We start from the raw sequence: 17232 nt of genomic DNA, 5'->3' as shown, positions 1-17232 counted from the left end.
TATTAAGCACCAAAACTAATGGTATTAATTAATGACACTAATTCCATGAGTGATTTAATGATAATGAGACTGATTCAATTTAAATGATTCAATGGTATGATTCAAATGAGACTGATTCAATTTAATTATTAACCTTCAGATTTAATGAGACTGATTTAATGAGATCACTTAATAATTACCAAATGCACCTACATGTTAAATTGGTGCCCCGTGTGAGGCGATTGGTTTGTTGACTTCTTGAATATTGTTGCAACAGATAAATTACCAGTTTGATTCAGCAACTGCTAAAATATATCCCCAGGTGTGTTAAAACGGTTAACAGTAGCGTGATAACCATATCACAAATACTCATAACCTATTCATAACTTAGGATAAGAGAGCATTTCCAAACAACAAACCTTTTTGATTAATTACATAGTTAATGTTAATTAATAATGATTAATTAATAATTAACTCATTGATTAATTAATTATCCTAGTATCCAGCCTAAGTAAAATGGCATCCCCTCGTGTCTCAAAGATTGAAGACAACGCTCAAGACGTGTCTCTCCTTGAGGTCATCGCAGACCTCATTCACTGCTCTGCCTCCGAAAAGGCAAACATTAGGAACACGAGTAAGAGTGAATGCCAAAACAACATAGACAACTCGAACAAACATATGAGAGATCCAAAAAGAACAACTTTTAGTGTCCAAGTGGCACTCGGTAAGCTATTCCTGTCATACTTCCGAGATACTGATTCAGAAATCAGACGCCTCCGTGGAGAGGTTGAAAGGCTGACCACCAGCAACGCCAAGCTGGCAACCGATAATAATGATTTACATAGGGAGTGTGAGCTCTTGAAGAACTCCCTTGATTGCGCCAAAAGGCTAGAGAAAGCCGAAATGGCTGCCAAGAGGGCTGCTGAGGAGCAGACCCCCCAAGAAGAGCGTGAGGGGCGTGAAAGACCCCCAACAATGTGCCAAAACTCAGAGCGGGAAGCGGCGTCCAAACCGGACACCGTGGATTACCTGGTCAAGAATCAGACATCCCGCCAAACTCCATCAACTCGCTACACGACTTCGTCGTTTAGCCAGGGTGGAGCCATACTGTGCTCATCCCGAGCCCAGGACCATAGCACACCCAGGTCAGTGTGCTACAGTACCCCTGATCAATCTTCGGATGAATCTAGTGCGAAACGGGAGCAACACCAGAGTAGCTTAGATAGTGAGTGCTCAGAAGAGCCAAGAAGGTCGCACAAGGACGTGCACCAAACCCTTCGCTTACGGCAAATTGACCTACTTGCCAAAGATGTTGAACGATTCAATCCCGACAATCAAAGAACAAATGTAAATGATTATTTACGAGAAATAGACCAATGCCTGATGGACCTGCCAAACGCCACAACGCGAGAAAAACTCAAACTAATCTGGAAGACCTCCAGTAGCAGCGTTCGTGCCTTTTTAGAGATGCTATCCCCAAACATTCGCAATAGTTACTCAAAACTTCGCAATTACACGAGGGAAGAATATGCGCCGTACACGGATGAAACTTCCGCGACATTGTATGCATTACAAATCAAACAAAAATGGTCTGAGGCGCCTCGTGAATATTATAGACGGCTACGTACTGCCTATTTCCAGGGTAGTAGCGCGCCAGGCTTGGAAGAAGATAGAGGCTTCAAATCCCTCTTCTTACATAACCTCCACCCAAGCGTGCAGACTTGCGTCACACTAGTGTGTCGACAAGGTTTCTACTCGATGAGGGAAACTAGGCAACTAGCCCAAATGACCTGGGAGACTATTGTCAAACCCACAGACAGGAACAATGATGAACCCAGAGTCCTTAGTCTCCAGAGTGCAGACGGGCCCCCGCTAGCCTTAGAAGGAAGCGAAGCTCCGAAAGGGGGACCCCCTGGAAAAATCCCGGTCCGAACCGCCCCTTGCCGAGCCATCACAAGGGTGAGTGGAGAAATCGGCAAAATAAGGCCAGGAGAGACCGATGGCAAGGCCATAGGGACCATGGCAACCGTTCCTCAGATGAGAATGATCATAAGGAAAAAAACGGTTGGCAGCAAGATCGTCATCCCCGCTCTGGCCGGAAATGGCAGGAGTGCTCCAACCGTAGCTCTCCACGTAGGGGTAGAGGTGACCGAGACAGTGACTCAAACCAACCTGGTGAGTTCCGCTCAGAGCTGAACTCTTTGAAGGCCTGCTTGGCTGAATTTAAAGAACTGTTACAACAGAGGTCAGACTCCTCAACAGATAAGATAAAAGAGCCCAAGAAAAATGACAAAAGCTACCCACTGGCATGACTAGGCCAGGAACCGCGAGTAGATCTCGTGAAAGGGGGAGGAGATCCCTCTGAAACAGCAGGCGAGGGTCAGGATGTAGGGCCCCCCCGGTGGCAAAGACAAACGCACAAGACGCACCTCTCATGCGCACTAAAGTCTCCACCACCACCTCTCAGACACGGCTCTCACAAGGTGACCCAATCCCAACCAAACCCTGCAACCTAAACTTGGTCAGCTTTACACAAAACAAAACCCTACCGTCGTTGGACCCCACAAAACATGCACAAACCCGTTGCGACGAGATTAGTGCAAACACCGATCAACCAAGCGCCACGCAAGATCAAATTCCCGATGAACTTCAGTTCATGTCTTTGCACACCGAGTCTGGTGTTGAAACACCTGACATCGCGACTTCCCCTAGTGGCCACAATTCTTTGAAAAACCTTCCTCTATCCATCGACTCGTCTACAGGCACCCATTTCCCTGCTGGTGTAATGGCTGCGCTGTGGAACATGTGAGGCGTCGAGGCGAAATTCCATATCGCGTACCACCCACAATCCTCTGGTCAGGTTGAACGAACCATTCAGACCATTGCGAGCATGCTGCGAAAGTATGTCACCCACCATGGTAAAGATTGGGATGTGAAACTTCCCCTGGTGCTAAGGGCCATTCGGTCCACCCCTTATTGCGCCACTGAAGTCACACCCTTTGGGATGATGACTGGGTGGGAGATGGTTCTCCCACCGCATCTCCTATACAAACCAGAGGACATGAGCATCGCAATTGCATACACCGCACATCAATATGTCGCCGACCTACAACGCCACCTACAGTCAACCTTTACAGGTGCCCAAAAGAATCTCGATTCGAGCGTGAAAGGAAAAAAGGCCTACTACACCCGAATCTCAGAGAAGTTCCTACCACCCTGGTCGAGACCTTTCGATCGTGGGAAAACTGCTCCCCGTCACGTATCGCATTAGGACATTCAGACCTAATCAAACGCTCTCATATCAATGGGTCCATAATAATCGAATCAAACCTTTTGAACAGTCCTCACTCCAAAAGGGGGGGGGATGACAGCTAGGCCCATCCTGTCCACCTAGCTTGTACGCCTCACTCACCCATAAGCGTACACTAACATTCCCGGTCAGACTTATCAACCCAATAAAGTAATAACCCTTCGGTATAACATGGTAGATAAAATACTAAAATTTGCTATTATTACTAGTGTGTATTCATCGCAAATACACCTGGCATATAGTCTTAGCAGTGCTATCCTCATTTTTGTGAATCCACAAGACTTAGAGATGTGCACCTCCACTAAAGACATCCACTGGGTCTGCCCAGGCAACCCATACACAACACTACACGCCAAGCTGGATAAGATGGTCTGCGTCCCTGACAGCTTTAGACGCAGGAGCGAATGCTTTCTGGCCAGACCACCCGCTGCTATCACCTTCCCAGAAGATTAGGTTTGCCAACCCAAACACTAATACTTCTTTCTTTCCTTCATTTCTTCTCTTTTCTTGTTTTTTTATGCATAGGAAATTAAACACTACATGTTTCATGTTCAATTTTTTATTTTTTTTTTAGATGTGACTTTAACCTAGTTAGCTAGAGTGATTATATGCCCAAAATGCCCATAGCCTGAGTATATGCTCAAAATGCCTCTGCCTCCAATTGTCTTACTGGAACTCATGAGTTTTCACAGGACACCATGGACTGTACAGAGCAAGGCTACCTCAAGGACTACGGACATGTGGACTGTACGGTACTGTGCTCTCAGTGCTATGACTCCATCATACCCCTGAGACCAAAAGGGGGATTGTAGGTACATTCAGTCCGTCTCTTTAAGAAACTGCATTTCCCATCAGCCCACTTTCGTGTTGACCTGCGTCACACCGGGGCAGGATCACCAACATCACATCCTCCATGAAAGCATAAATAACGGAACAACGCTTCTGCTCTTTCTCTTTTGGCGCCATGATCTCAACATGGACACAGGGAGAATCACTCGCTCTGCTGGGCAAACCAAATAAGACGTCTTTTTTCTTTTCTTTCTTGCAAGATCCACGAGTTAGCGCGATTTCTTTGTTTACCTTTGGCCATGGTAGACTCTAAGATCGCGCGATTTTAAACTCAGTGAGTTACAACCGGTTTCATTCATTAAGTACGTACGACTGCAGCTCAAAGCAGTTAATTTATAATTAGGAGCGACCAGAATTCCTCCTGATTGAAGTGCTGTGCATATTACTTTGATCAGAGACTTTCTTTTCATCACGAGCGACTGCACGCCGGATCAAGAAATTCTCTGCGCTTTCTACAGAAGCAACTCAGCCTCTCCACGTAATTCCCTGTGCTTCATGGAGATCTTCACAACGGTGAAAAACTCCAAAGTCTCGGGACATCTTCTCATAATCTCGCGTAGAAGCGGGATACGGAAGTAAGACTTGGCATTTTTGGGCATAATTAAAACCTAGTCTTAGGAATTAGCTTTTATTGAAGTAGTGTGAATTTAAACTCACGTTTAATTGTTACACTATCGACATGCAGCGTGTTGAATTGATTTATTTTGTTCTATGTTCTCTCAATTGTTTTAATAGATAGGCTGTGCATGCTTCTCTTTATTCCTTACTAATATCCTCAATTTCATTCTTACACATCTTGACCTCATCAAGATTTCAGTGGATTTAGTAGGGTTATGAGCTAGCTTCCCTTTGTCTTAGCTTAGCCACACGAGGTTAATCTAGGCCTACCCAAACACGTGGTCACCCACAAACACACCTTAGCTAGGCCATAGGGCCTTTCACAGGCCACACACAAGCACACATTAGCAACACAAAGCTAATCTAGGCCTTACCACGTGGTCAAACACACCTCAGCTAGCATCCCACACTAGCCTTCTGCTCAGGCCATAGGGCCTTTCACACACACACACGTAGAGTTAGCTACCAGAGCTAATTCCTTTGTTTCCACTTAGAAACACGTGGTCACAACCACCCACACCTCAGATAACACACACAAACACACCTTTAGTTAGCTACAAGAGCTAACCCTCCTGTAGGCCACACCCAAGGTCTCTCTCTCACACACAAACATATCTTAGTTAGCTACACAAAGCTAATTATTTTGTCTTAGCAACCAAAGCTAATTCTTTTGTGTAGGCTACACCCACACAAGGCCTCTCATACACACACACACACACACACCTCACTGTTTGTATATATTTCGTCTGCTATTATCCATTTTTATCTTTGTTATAATAAATTCATTTATTATTGAAACTGTGTGTTTTATTTGTGTTCCAATGTTTATGAAGTCACACAATCTCCCAAAGAATTCAAAAAGGTGCATATAATTTATGTAATATGATAAGTGATCATAATTTGGAATATACCATAATTTAGCTGTCTGGTAATTTATTATTAAGCACCAAAACTAATGGTATTAATTAATGAGACTGATTCCATGAGTGATTTAATGATAATATGAGACTGATTCAATTTAAATGATTCAATGGTATGATTCAAATGAGACTGATTCAATTTAATTATTAACCTTCAGATTTAATGAGACTGATTTAATGAGATAACTTAATAATTACCAAATGAACCTACAGTGTTGTGTGCATGGGGATGTTCACAACTACCCTTTAGTGTCTGTCCACATTCTATTTTGGGGAGAAAAGCATAGTGTAAAGGCAGCGGTTAACCCTCCTCTCACCCACTCGCTGATTTTGGGGACCGATTGGCCAGGATTTAAGGAGTTAATGAAACAAATAATAAGAAGCGGGAACTGCAGTAATACGTCATGGGAAGATCCCGGACTAGCATTGCCGGAAGAAGCTGTCACAGAACCATCTACATAAACACCGCGTCAGGGTGACACGTGGCGCGAGGAGCACCCCACCCCTCCTCCCTCCCTCTGGGATTCCCTTGAGGATTTCCTGTTAGAGCAGTCGCAAGACAAGACTCTGCAGCATGCATTTGACCAAGTGAGAGTAATCGATGGTCAAATTCTCCAGTCAAATGTGACACCGGCCTTCCTTACTTTTCTATTATTAAGGATAGGTTATACCAAGTGACGCAGGACACTCAAACTGGCGAAAGGATAACACAGTTATTAATCCCAAAGGGCTGCCGGGAACTCATATTCCAGGTAGCTCACTTTAATCCCATGGCCAGACACTGAGGGCAAAACAAAACACTAGCCAAAATAATGGCCCAGTTCTACTGGCCAGGGATTCGCGGGGATGTCCGTTGGTGGTGTGCGGCGTGCCACAAATGCCAATTAGTAAATCCCGCGGCCACTCCAAAAGCGCCTTTGCATCTCCTCCCTTTGATCGAGACCCCTTTTGAAAGAATCAGGATAGATCTCGTCAGGCCATTAGATTGGTAAGCATTGGTCAGCATTATTTTAGTTCTGGTGGCCTATGCAATGCGATATCTGGAAGCAGTGCCTCTCCGCAATATGTCAGCACGCAGTATTGCGGAAGTGCTCTTCCGTATTATCTCCCGGGTCAGGATTCCTGAAAGAAATCCTGACAGACCAAGGCACTACATTTATGTCACACACACTGCGTGAACTGTATGGGCTATTGGAGATTAAACCTATCCGCACCAGTGTCCATCACCCACAAACGGATGGTTTAGTGGAACATTTTAATCGAACACTCAAACATAATTCGGAAGTTCGTAGGTGAGGATGCATGTAATTGGGATAAATGGCTCAAGCCCCTGTTATTTGCAGTATGAGTGATCCCGCAAGCCTCCACAGGTTTTTCACCATTTGAATTATTATATGGGCATAAGCCGCATGGCATTTTGGATGTGCTACGTGAAAATTGGGAAGAGGAACTTTTGCCTAGTAAGAACTAAATTCAATACGTTCTCAACCTGTGCACCAAACTACACACACTCACGCACTTAACCCAGGAGAATTTGTGGCAGGCACAAGAACGTCAAGTCTGACTGTATGACCGAGGCACACGCCTTAGAGAGTTTATGCTGGGAGACAAAGTGCTCATATCATTGCCCATGTCGAGCTCCAAATTTATTGCCAAGTGGCAAGGGCCCTTCGAGGTCACACGGCGAGTCGGGGACATCGACTATGAGGTAAGGTGAATGGACAGGGGTGGGGCATTGCAAATTTACCACCTCAATCTGTTAAAACGCTGGAATAAGGAGGTCCCTGTGGCGTTGGTGTCAGTGGTCCTGGAGAAGGCAGGGCCGAAAAAAAGACATCTCCAACCACTCCAGTCCCTTGTGGAGACCACCTCTCCATGGCCCAACTCATGGAGGTAGACCAGTTGCAGAAGGAATTTTCCGACATGTTTTTGCCCCTGCCCAGCTGCACCCACCTCATAGAACACCACATTGAGACACCCCCGGGGGTGGTAGTGCACAGCTGCCCTTACTGCCTGCCCAAACACACAAAAAAAGTGGTCCGGGATGAACTCAAGGCCATGCTCGAAATGGGCATAATTGAAGAATCCCACAGTGACTGGAGCAGCCCAGTGGTCCTGGTTCCCAAGACTGATGGGTCGGTCCGGTTCTGTGTGGACTATAGAAAGGTCAATGCAGTGTCTAAATTTGACGCATACCCAATGCCTCGCACTGATGAGCTGCTCGATCAATTAGACACTGCTCGTTTTTACTCGACACTGGATTTAACAAAGGGATACTGGCAGATCCCCTTGACTCCTCTATCCTGAGAAAATGGCCTTTTCCACACTGTTTGGGTTACACCAATTCGTCACACTTCCTTTTGGGTTGTTTGGGGCTCCCACGACATTCCAGCGGCTCATGGACAGGGTTCTCCGCCCCTACACAGCCGCGTATCTAGATAATATTATCATCTGTAGCAATGAGTGGCAGCGGCACTTTGAACACCTTAGGGCCATCCTAAAGTCGCTGAGGTGTGCGGGTCTAACAGCTAACCCAAAAAAGTGTGCAATTGGGCAGGTGGAAGTATGGTATCTGGGTTTCCACTTGGGTCATGGGCAGGTGGAATCCCTGCCCATGACCCAAGTGGAAACCCAGATACCGTACCTCCACCCGCCCAATTGCACACAGCAGTGATTGCAGCCTACCCAAGGCCCAAGATCAAAAAGGGGGTGAGACAGTTCCTGGGGCTGGCTGGCTGGCTGGCTGGCTGGCTACTATCGTAGGTTCATATCTAATTATTCGGATGTCACCAGCCCGCTGACTGATCTCACTAAAAAGGGAGCACCAGATCCGGTCCAGTGGACAGAGCAATGCCAACAGGCGTTCTCTAGGGTAAAGGCTGCACTGTGTGGGGGGCCACTTTTACACTCCCCTGACTTTTCTCTCCCCTTTATTTTACAGATGGATGCACTGGACAGGGGGCTGGGGGACATTCTGTCCCAGAAGGTGGAGGGGGAGGAACGTTCCATGCTGTACATTAGCCAAAAGTTGTCAATGTGTGAAAGCAAGTACAGCACGATAGAGAAAGAGTGCCTGGCCATCAAGTGGGCAGTCCTCGCCCTCTGTTACTACCTACTGGGACACCCTTTTACCCTCTGTTCAGACCATGCGCCCCTCCCGTGGCTCCACCGCATGAAGGATGCCAACGCGTGGATCACCCGTTGGTATCTCGCCCTACAGCCATTCAAATTCGAGGTGGTCCACAGGCCGGGAGACCGGGGGCACAGATGGTGGTGGCAGACTTCCTGTCCCATCGGGGGGGGTCTGCTGCAGGCCGGACGGCTCCCCGGCCTGAGTCAGGCGGTGGGGGTATGTAGCAGCGGGGGCGTGGCTGAGTGTCAGTTTGTGAATGGAGGGTGGAGTCGGGAAAGGTGGTCAAATTGCTACACCTGGTGTCAATTAATGTGTGTTTGTGTGTCTCTTGCAGTGATGGCGCTCCATAAAAGGAGTAAGAGAAGCAGAGGAAGAGAGATTGGGACCAGAGCACAACGGTGTGTGTGTCTGAGTGACTATGTGTGTCCCAAATGAGAGAGATTTGTGTTGAAAAGCCAAATAAAAACAAATTTGATGCTAACAACAGCCTGCCGTACTTCTGTGCTCCACCCACATTCTACAATATCACAGCAAAGTAGTGATGAAAACATGCATTTCTGTGATCAGGATCTTTATAAATTTCAGCAAAATTAATTTCTTTTTAGAATTAATCATCTCAGACCAAACAAGTTCTTACAAATATTTAAACACTTACTAATCTCTGGAAGCTTCTCTATTTGCTCACTGAGAGTTTCCTGAAGCTGAGATAGAGCTCTCTTCAGAGTCCCCACACTCAGATGAGGGTTAATTGTGACGTCGTCAGTCCAGTCCTGGGTGTGTGGAGGGCTGCACAGTGATAGGTAAATCTACAGTACAGCAGGAGAGAAGAGAAATCCCTCAGCGTGGGGACTGCTGTCCTGTCATGTGCTGCATTGCTAGTGAGAAATAGAGGGACTCTGACCTGTAGGAGGTGGAGGTGATCCTCAATATGTGAGATCTGCTCCAGCTCAGTGTTTCTTCTCATTAGCTTAGTGATTTCCTGTTCCAGCTCTTTAATGAACTCTTCAGCCTGCATTTCTGTTGGATTGGATACAACAGTTTAAAACACAAGCCAAATACACGTGATGGGAGTGATAATATGGCAGACAGGTGGCTTCAATTGTCTCCACAGCAGGGACTAGGCTCTGAGCTCTCCAGATTTTATACAGAGCTCAGTGTCCATACATGAATGCTGAGCTGGACTTCCCATTATAGTTCAGGCAAAACGAAACAAAAGTGAGAACATTTCAGAAAGTCCACTACACTGAGCAAAAGAGGAGAAACACTGAGCTGGAGCAGCTGTCATACACTGAGGATCACCTCCACCTCCTACAGGTCAGAGTCCCTCTGTTTCTCAATGGAGGAAATTCAAGAACATTTTTACCCTTCCCAGGAGTTGTCAACCAACAAAGATCACTCCAAAAGCAAGGGGTGTAATAGTCAGCAAGGTCACAAAGGACCCCAGGGTAACTTCTAAGCAACTGAAGGCCTCTCTCACATTGGCTAATGTTAATGTTCATGAGTCCACCATCAGGAGAACACTGAACAACAATGGTGAGCATGGCAGGGTTGCAAGGAGAAAGCCACTGATCTCCAAAAAGAACATTGCTGTTCGTCTGCAGTTTGCTAAAGATCATGTGGACAAGCCAGAAGGCTGTTGGAAAAATGTTTTGTGGTTGGATGAGCCCAAAATAGAACTTTTTGGTTTAAATGAGAAGTGTCTGGAGAAAGGAAAACACTGAATTCCAGCATAAGAACCTTATCCCATCTGTGAAACATGGTGGTGGTGGTATCACGGTTTGGGCCTGTTTTGCTGCATCTGGGCCAGGATGGCTTGCCATCATTGATGGAACAATGAATTCTGAATTATACCAGCGAATTCTAAAGGAAAATGCCAGGACATCTGTCCATGAACTGAATCTCAAGAGAAGATGGGTCATGCAGCAAGACAATGACCCTAAGCACACAAGTCGTTCTCCCAAAGAATGGTTAAAGAAGAATCAAGTTAATGTTTTGGAATGGCCAAGTCAAAGTCCTGACCTTAATCCAATTGAAATGTTGTGGAAGGACCTGAAGCGAGCAGTTCATGTGAGGAAACCCACCAACATCCCAGAGTTGAAGCTGTTCTGTACGGAGGAATGGGCTAAAATTTCTCCAAGCCAGTGTGCAGGACTGATCAACAGTTACCAGAAATGTTTAGTTGCAATTATTGCTGCACACGTGGGTCACACCAGATATTGAAAGCAAAGGTTCACATCCTTTTGCCACACACAGATATGTAATATTGGATCATTTTCCTCAATAAATAAATGACCAAGTGTTATATTTTTGTCTCATTTGTTTAACTGGGTTCTCTTTATCTACTTTTAGGACTTGCATGGCAATCTGAAGATGTTTTAGGTCATGTTTATGCAGAAATATAGAAAATTCTAAAGGGCTCACACACTTTCAAGCCACACTGTATGTGAATTTCCCATGAGAGGAATAGCATTTTTCCCTCATTTTCCTAAAATCATAAAAATTAATCTATTTTGTATAAATTGCACACCATTGTTCTCCCATATATAGTGAGCATGTTTAGTAATAAACAGGACACTGTTCAGAATTCAGCCTCAGCGCTGTCAGGGGGTTTCTGTTCAAAAGAATTATAGGATGAGGTGAAGCTACTTGATTAGAGAGACAGAGAGAGAGAAATGAGCAGATTGCAAATTTATTTAAAATGATACTTGAGATGCTGCAACACCTGAATTTTCACTCATGGCGATCAGTAAAGGAAAATCTTATCTTCAAGCAAACACCCAGAAATGTGTGTGTGTGTGTGTGTGTGTGTGTGTGTGTGTGTGTGTGTGTAAACCTAACACAGCAACAGGTGAAGAATCTGTGTTTTTTTTTTTCTTTTTGTCACGGAACAGACTGAAAGATCAGAGGTCGTCCTCCTTTTATTTATTGTTATACAGCTGCCCATGTAAGGAGCTAGTTATCATGTCTTTGAGTTGAAGTTGTCAGTCACCAGAAACTATCATAATTGCATCAGTTGCATATAAAATTGTAACATCCAATTTTAATAAAGCCATTCTTAAAAAGATAAAAAGTGCATCTAACAACCGACATCCCCCACCTCACCCGCCCCATTTTCTTTCTTTTCTTTTTTTTTTTTTGCAACAGCAGTATGTCTAAGTTTTATCTCAATATTTTGACTTCTTAGTATTACTGTACTATTAACATACAAATAAATAAATAAAATTTAATTCCCCAATGTGCCAGAAATGGGCTTCCATATTGTGCACCTAGTTGATCAAGATTTATGCTTTTTCTGCCCCACCCTCTTTTTAAAACAAGGTTTGAACTTTCATATGTGAAATGCTGTGTGATTTGCTTGGGTTTTTATTAATGGTTTGCATAAGTGGTTGATTAATTAACCAATAATAACTGTTGTAACTGAAACTCAACTTTGTAAAGTTGTTTTTTATTTGTAAATCTGAAAAGTTGTCAATAATTATGGACTGTCAATAATTATAGCCTCCGCTCTAGTAAAAAAAGAGTCATTCAAAAAAAAAAAAAAGAACAGAGACTGAACCAGAAAAGGAAAAAAAAAACAATAACAGTGAAAGGGAGCGCTATAAAGATATGTAAGGAATGTGGGTAAAGTTGAGAAAATAAGGGGAGGTAATGAGGGGGGGGGGGGAATCCGGAGATACTTTTCTTGGGGCAAATTTGATCGATACAACAGTTTAACACACACCAAATACACGCGATGGGAGTGGTAATATGGCGGCCAGATGGCTTCACTCGTCTCCACAGCAGGGACGAGGATCTGAGCTCTCCAGGTTTTATACAGAGCTCCGTGTCCGTACTTGAATGCTGAGCTGGACTTCCAGTTATAGCTCAGGCAATGAAAGTGAAAGCGTTTCAGAAAGTCCACTACAAACCCTCTCAAACTGTTTTTATTCACTGTGAAACTTCTCCAGTGTTTATTTAAGGAACTAAAACTACAGCAGGTAAATTATAAGGGAGGAGAAAACGGGAAAAACAGGAAAAGAGAGAAAATTACAGCAGGTAAGGTGTTTTATTTCGTCCATTACTGGTGAATGGTTGTTAAAGTGAGACACTCAGGTGAACAGGGTCATTTTGTTTAAACAGTAGCTCTCATAATTAGTCTTAGTTTATTACTGATATGCTTACAAGTATTTTTGGATTTGAATTTCATAAAAAAAATACATAATCTATGCAAATGAGACATGGACTATTTCAATATACATAAATTTGCATGCATAATACACATATTTAGTATTTTGATGTTAAAATTTAGAGTTATAAATGGTTCTTTCACTGTGAAGATGTTTTACGGGGGGATGTTGATAAATTATTTATTTATTGCTTAATTAATGAAGAAAATATAATGTGCTGTTTATTTAAACTAATTGTCTTTTTTGTATAAAATGTAAAATGAATCCAAGTGATAGGAATTAACTAGATGAACCTTTGCTGAATAAAATGAAGTTGTTGCTCATGCCAGAAAACAGACTGACAAAAACACAATGTAGTTTAATGTGTTTGCACTCTAGTTGGTGTGGTGTATATGGTTTATAAAGAAAAATAATATGTAACTCATGATGACAGATACATTGGCATTTACAGCGAGCATATGGAGAGGATCTCAGTGATGTTATAAATAAAATTCTACCAAATATGTTTACGTTCGGCAGCACAGTGGTGTAGTGGTTAGCGCTGTCGCCTCACAGGAAGAAGGTCCGGGTTCAAGTCCCGTGGCCGGCGAGGGCCTTTCTGTGCGGAGTTTGCATGCTCTCCCCGTGTCTGCGTGGGTTTCCTCCGGGTGCTCCGGTTTCCCCCACAGTCCAAAGACATGCAGGTTAGGTTAACTGGTGACTCTAAATTGACCGTAGGTGTGAATGTGAGTGTGAATGGTTGTCTGTGTCTATGTGTCAGCCCTGTGATGACCTGGCGACTTGTCCAGGGTGTACCCCGCCTTTCGCCCGTAGTCAGCTGGGATAGGCTCCAGCTTGCCTGCGACCCTGTAGAACAGAATAAAGCGGCTTGAGATAATGAGATGAGATGTTTATGTTCAGCAGCGCAGTGGTGTAGTGGTTAGCGCTGTCGCCTCACAGCAAGAAGGTCCAGGTTCAAGTCCCGTGGCCGGCGAGGGCCTTTCTTTGCGGAGTTTGCATGCGCTCCCCGTGTCTGCGTGGGTTTCCTCCGGGTGCTCCGGTTTCCCCCACAGTCCAAAGACATACAGGTTAGGTTAACTGGTGACTCTAAATTGACCGTAGGTGTGAATGTGAGTGTGAATGGTTGTCTGTGTCTATGTGTCAGCCCTGTGATGACCTGGTGACTTGTCCAGGGTGTACCCCGCCTTTCGCCCATAGTCAGCTGGGATAGGCTCCAGCTTGCCTGCGACCCTGTAGAACAGGATAAAGCAGCTAAAGATAATGAGATGAGATGTTTACATTCAGCTTTTAAATGTTACATGAACAGATGTTTTTTTGTGTGTGTGTGTGTGTCAGATTATTCTCATGACATCTCTGTCTGTTCTATCAGTCATGGCTTCCTCCAGCAGTTTCCTATCTGAAGACCAGCTCCAGTGCTCCATCTGTCTGGATGTGTTCACTGATCCAGTCACGACTTCATGTGGACACAACTTCTGTAAGATGTGTCTCACAAAGTGTTGGGACACCAGTTCACACTGCCAGTGTCCAGTGTGTAAGGAGGATTTCCCTAAAAGACCTGAGCTTCGTGTGAATATGTTCATCTCTGGACTGGCTGCTCAGTTTAAGAAGTCAGTTCAAGTGAAATCCAGCAGCGCTGCAAATCAGGTTCCCTCTAAGATGAAGAAGGTTCTGTGTGACTCCTGCACTGAGGAAAAGCTGGAGGCTCTGAAGTCCTGTCTGCACTGTGGAGTTTCTTTCTGTAACACTCATCTGATGCTCCATAAAACTACACCCAAACTCATGAAGCACAAACTGATAGATCCTGTGGAGAACCTGGAGGACTACATCTGCCAGAAACATGAGAGACCCCTGGAGCTGTTCTGTAGAGACGACCAGATGTGTGTGTGTCAGTTCTGTACTGAGACCGACCACAAAACTCACAACACTGTTCCTATAGAGGAGGAGAGTGGAGACAAGAAGGTGAGGGACATTTGGATAAAATTGGTGTGCGTTTTTTTTTTTCAACATCCTAAAAGTCATCAAATCATTCATACTAATTTATAACTTCAAATGTAACCTTTTTATTAGAGTCACTTGGGGAAGAAACAGGCGGATTTTCAGAAGATGATTAAAGCCCGACTGAGGAAGATTCATGAACTCAAACAATCTGTCGAACTCAATAATGTAATTCTCCTTCATATCAATAATTAATTACTGTTCAGCCTTGAGTCCTTAATCTAACCCATATGTATAAGAAGTTGATAGAAAATTCATTTTTATCCTGTTAGAAAAACACAGAGAAGGAGAAAGCAGACACTATGAAGGTCTACAGTGCTCTGATGCGCTGCATTGAGAGAAGTCAGGCTGAACTGCTTAAGGTGATGGACGAGAAGCAGAAAGCAGCAGAGATGCAGGCTGAAGAGTTCATTAAAGGGCTGGAGCAGGAAATCACTGAGCTAAAGAGGAGAAACACTGAGCTGGAGCAGCTCTCACACACTGAGGATCACCTCCACCTCCTACAGGTCAGAGTCCCTCTGTTTCTCAATAGCAATGCAGCACATGACAGGACAGCAGTCCCCATGCTGAGGGATTTCTCCTCTCTCCTGCTGTACTGTAGATTTACCCGTCACTATGCAGCCCTCCACACACCCAGGACTGGACTGACATCACAATTAACCCTCATCTGAGTGTGGATACTCTGAGGAGAGCTGTGTCTCAACTTCAGGAAAAACTCAGTGAGGAAATGGAGAAGATTGATGAAACTGGTCAGTATTTACTGATCTGAAAGACATTTCTTTGGTCTGAGATGATTAATTCTAAAAATAAATAAATTTTGCTGAAACTTATAAAGATCCTGATCACAGAAATGCATGTTTTTATCACTACTTTTTTGTGTTATGGTTACAGTATTTTTCTGTAATTTATAATCAAGCTTTTAATCTCACCAAATAAAACTGTAACAGCAAATAACATGATCCAAAATTATTTTCCCAACAGTACTGAAGAGGATTCAACAATATGCAGGTTTGTGAGCTCTTATTGGTCACATGACTAAATATATAATTCTTCACTGTTCCACACTGTGCAATGGTAAAACTGATGTTCACTGTGTTTCTGTCTCCCAGTGGATGTGACTCTGGATCCTGATACAGCTCATCCTGATCTCATCCTGTCTGATGATGGAAAACAAGTGAAAGATGGAGACAAGAGACAGAATCTCCCTGATAACCCAGAGAGGTTTGATCGTTGTCCCTGTGTGCTGGGAAAGGAGGGATTCTCCTCAGGGAGATTTTACTATGAGGTGCAGGTCAGAGGGAAGACTAAGTGGGATGTAGGAGTGGCCAGAGAGTCCATTAAAAGGAAAGGGGATATTACAGCCAATCCTGAAGATGGATACTGGTGTGTGTGTCTGAGGAATGAGACTGAATATACAGCTCTGGACTCTCCTCATGTCTCCCTCTCCTTGAAACAGGCTCCTCAGAAGGTGGGGGTGTTTGTGGATTATGAGGAGGGTCTGATCTCCTTCTATGATGTTGATGCAAAATGTTATATCTACTCTTTCACTGGTCAGAATTTCACTGAGAAACTTTATCCATTATTCAGCCCCTGTTTCAATGATGGAGGTAAAAATTCAGAGCCTCTGATTATCACCACTTAAACATTGTAAGAACAGTCTTTTTTCCTGAAGAACAAAACTGGCAAATCTCAATCTCTTTACTTGTGGATTTAATTTGTATAATAATAATGTTCACAGGGGCGGCATGGTGGTGTAGTGGTTAGCGCTGTCGCCTCACAGCAAGAAGGTTCTGGGTTCGAGCCCTGTGGCCGGCGAGGGCCTTTCTGTGCGGAGTTTGCATGTTCTCCCCGTTTCCGCGTGGGTTTCCTCCGGGTGCTCCGGTTTCCCCCACAGTCCAAAGACATGCAGGTTAGGTTAACTGGTGACTCTAAATTGACCGTAGGTGTGAATGTGAGTGTGAATGGTTGTCTGTGTCTATGTGTCAGCCCTGTGATGACCTGGCGACTTGTCCAGGGTGTACCCCGCCTTTCGCCCGTAGTCAGCTGGGATAGGCTCCAGCTTGCCTGTGACCCTGTAGGACAGGATAAAGCGGCTACAGATAATGAGATGAGATGAGATAATGTTCACAAAGAGTAAATTTGATCTGAATGATTTTTTTTTTTGTGCACTCACTTAGAAAATATTGCTACCGTTATGAAGCCCTTAATAAAGAACTCTCTGTGGGGAAACTTTTACCAGTTTGTGTCCATTATTAACCAATA

The 17232-nt window shown here is 44.3% G+C and overlaps 1 protein-coding gene across 1 annotated transcript; it reads left to right on the top strand.

Moving 5' to 3' along the window:
* The first annotated feature begins 12692 nt into the window (after positions 1-12692).
* Positions 12693-16908, top strand: LOC132882281 (nuclear factor 7, brain-like). Its single transcript, XM_060915579.1, has 7 exons — positions 12693-12844; positions 14345-14934; positions 15043-15138; positions 15243-15476; positions 15572-15719; positions 15952-15978; positions 16080-16908. The coding sequence occupies exons 2-7, from the start codon at positions 14347-14349 to the stop codon at positions 16610-16612; spliced, it is 1626 nt and encodes a 541-aa protein (XP_060771562.1). The 5' UTR covers positions 12693-12844; positions 14345-14346; the 3' UTR covers positions 16613-16908.
* Positions 16909-17232: the final 324 nt, after the last annotated feature.

This window comes from Neoarius graeffei, chromosome 1, assembly GCF_027579695.1.
Source record: "Neoarius graeffei isolate fNeoGra1 chromosome 1, fNeoGra1.pri, whole genome shotgun sequence".
NCBI lineage: Eukaryota > Metazoa > Chordata > Actinopteri > Siluriformes > Ariidae > Neoarius > Neoarius graeffei.
This window is presented reverse-complemented; position numbering and strand designations above follow the sequence as displayed.

What these genes read in the sequence shown, in the direction of transcription:
- LOC132882281 (XM_060915579.1), top strand. Translation starts at nt 14,347, where the DNA reads ATGGCTTCCTCCAGCAGTTTCCTATCTGAAGACCAGCTCCAGTGCTCC. An exon ending in AATCTGTCGAACTCAATAAT is followed by an intron (nt 15,139 to 15,242) that starts GTAATTCTCCTT and finishes TTATCCTGTTAG; the next exon opens with AAAAACACAGAGAAGGAGAA. An exon ending in GAGGATTCAACAATATGCAG is followed by an intron (nt 15,979 to 16,079) that starts GTTTGTGAGCTC and finishes TCTGTCTCCCAG; the next exon opens with TGGATGTGACTCTGGATCCT.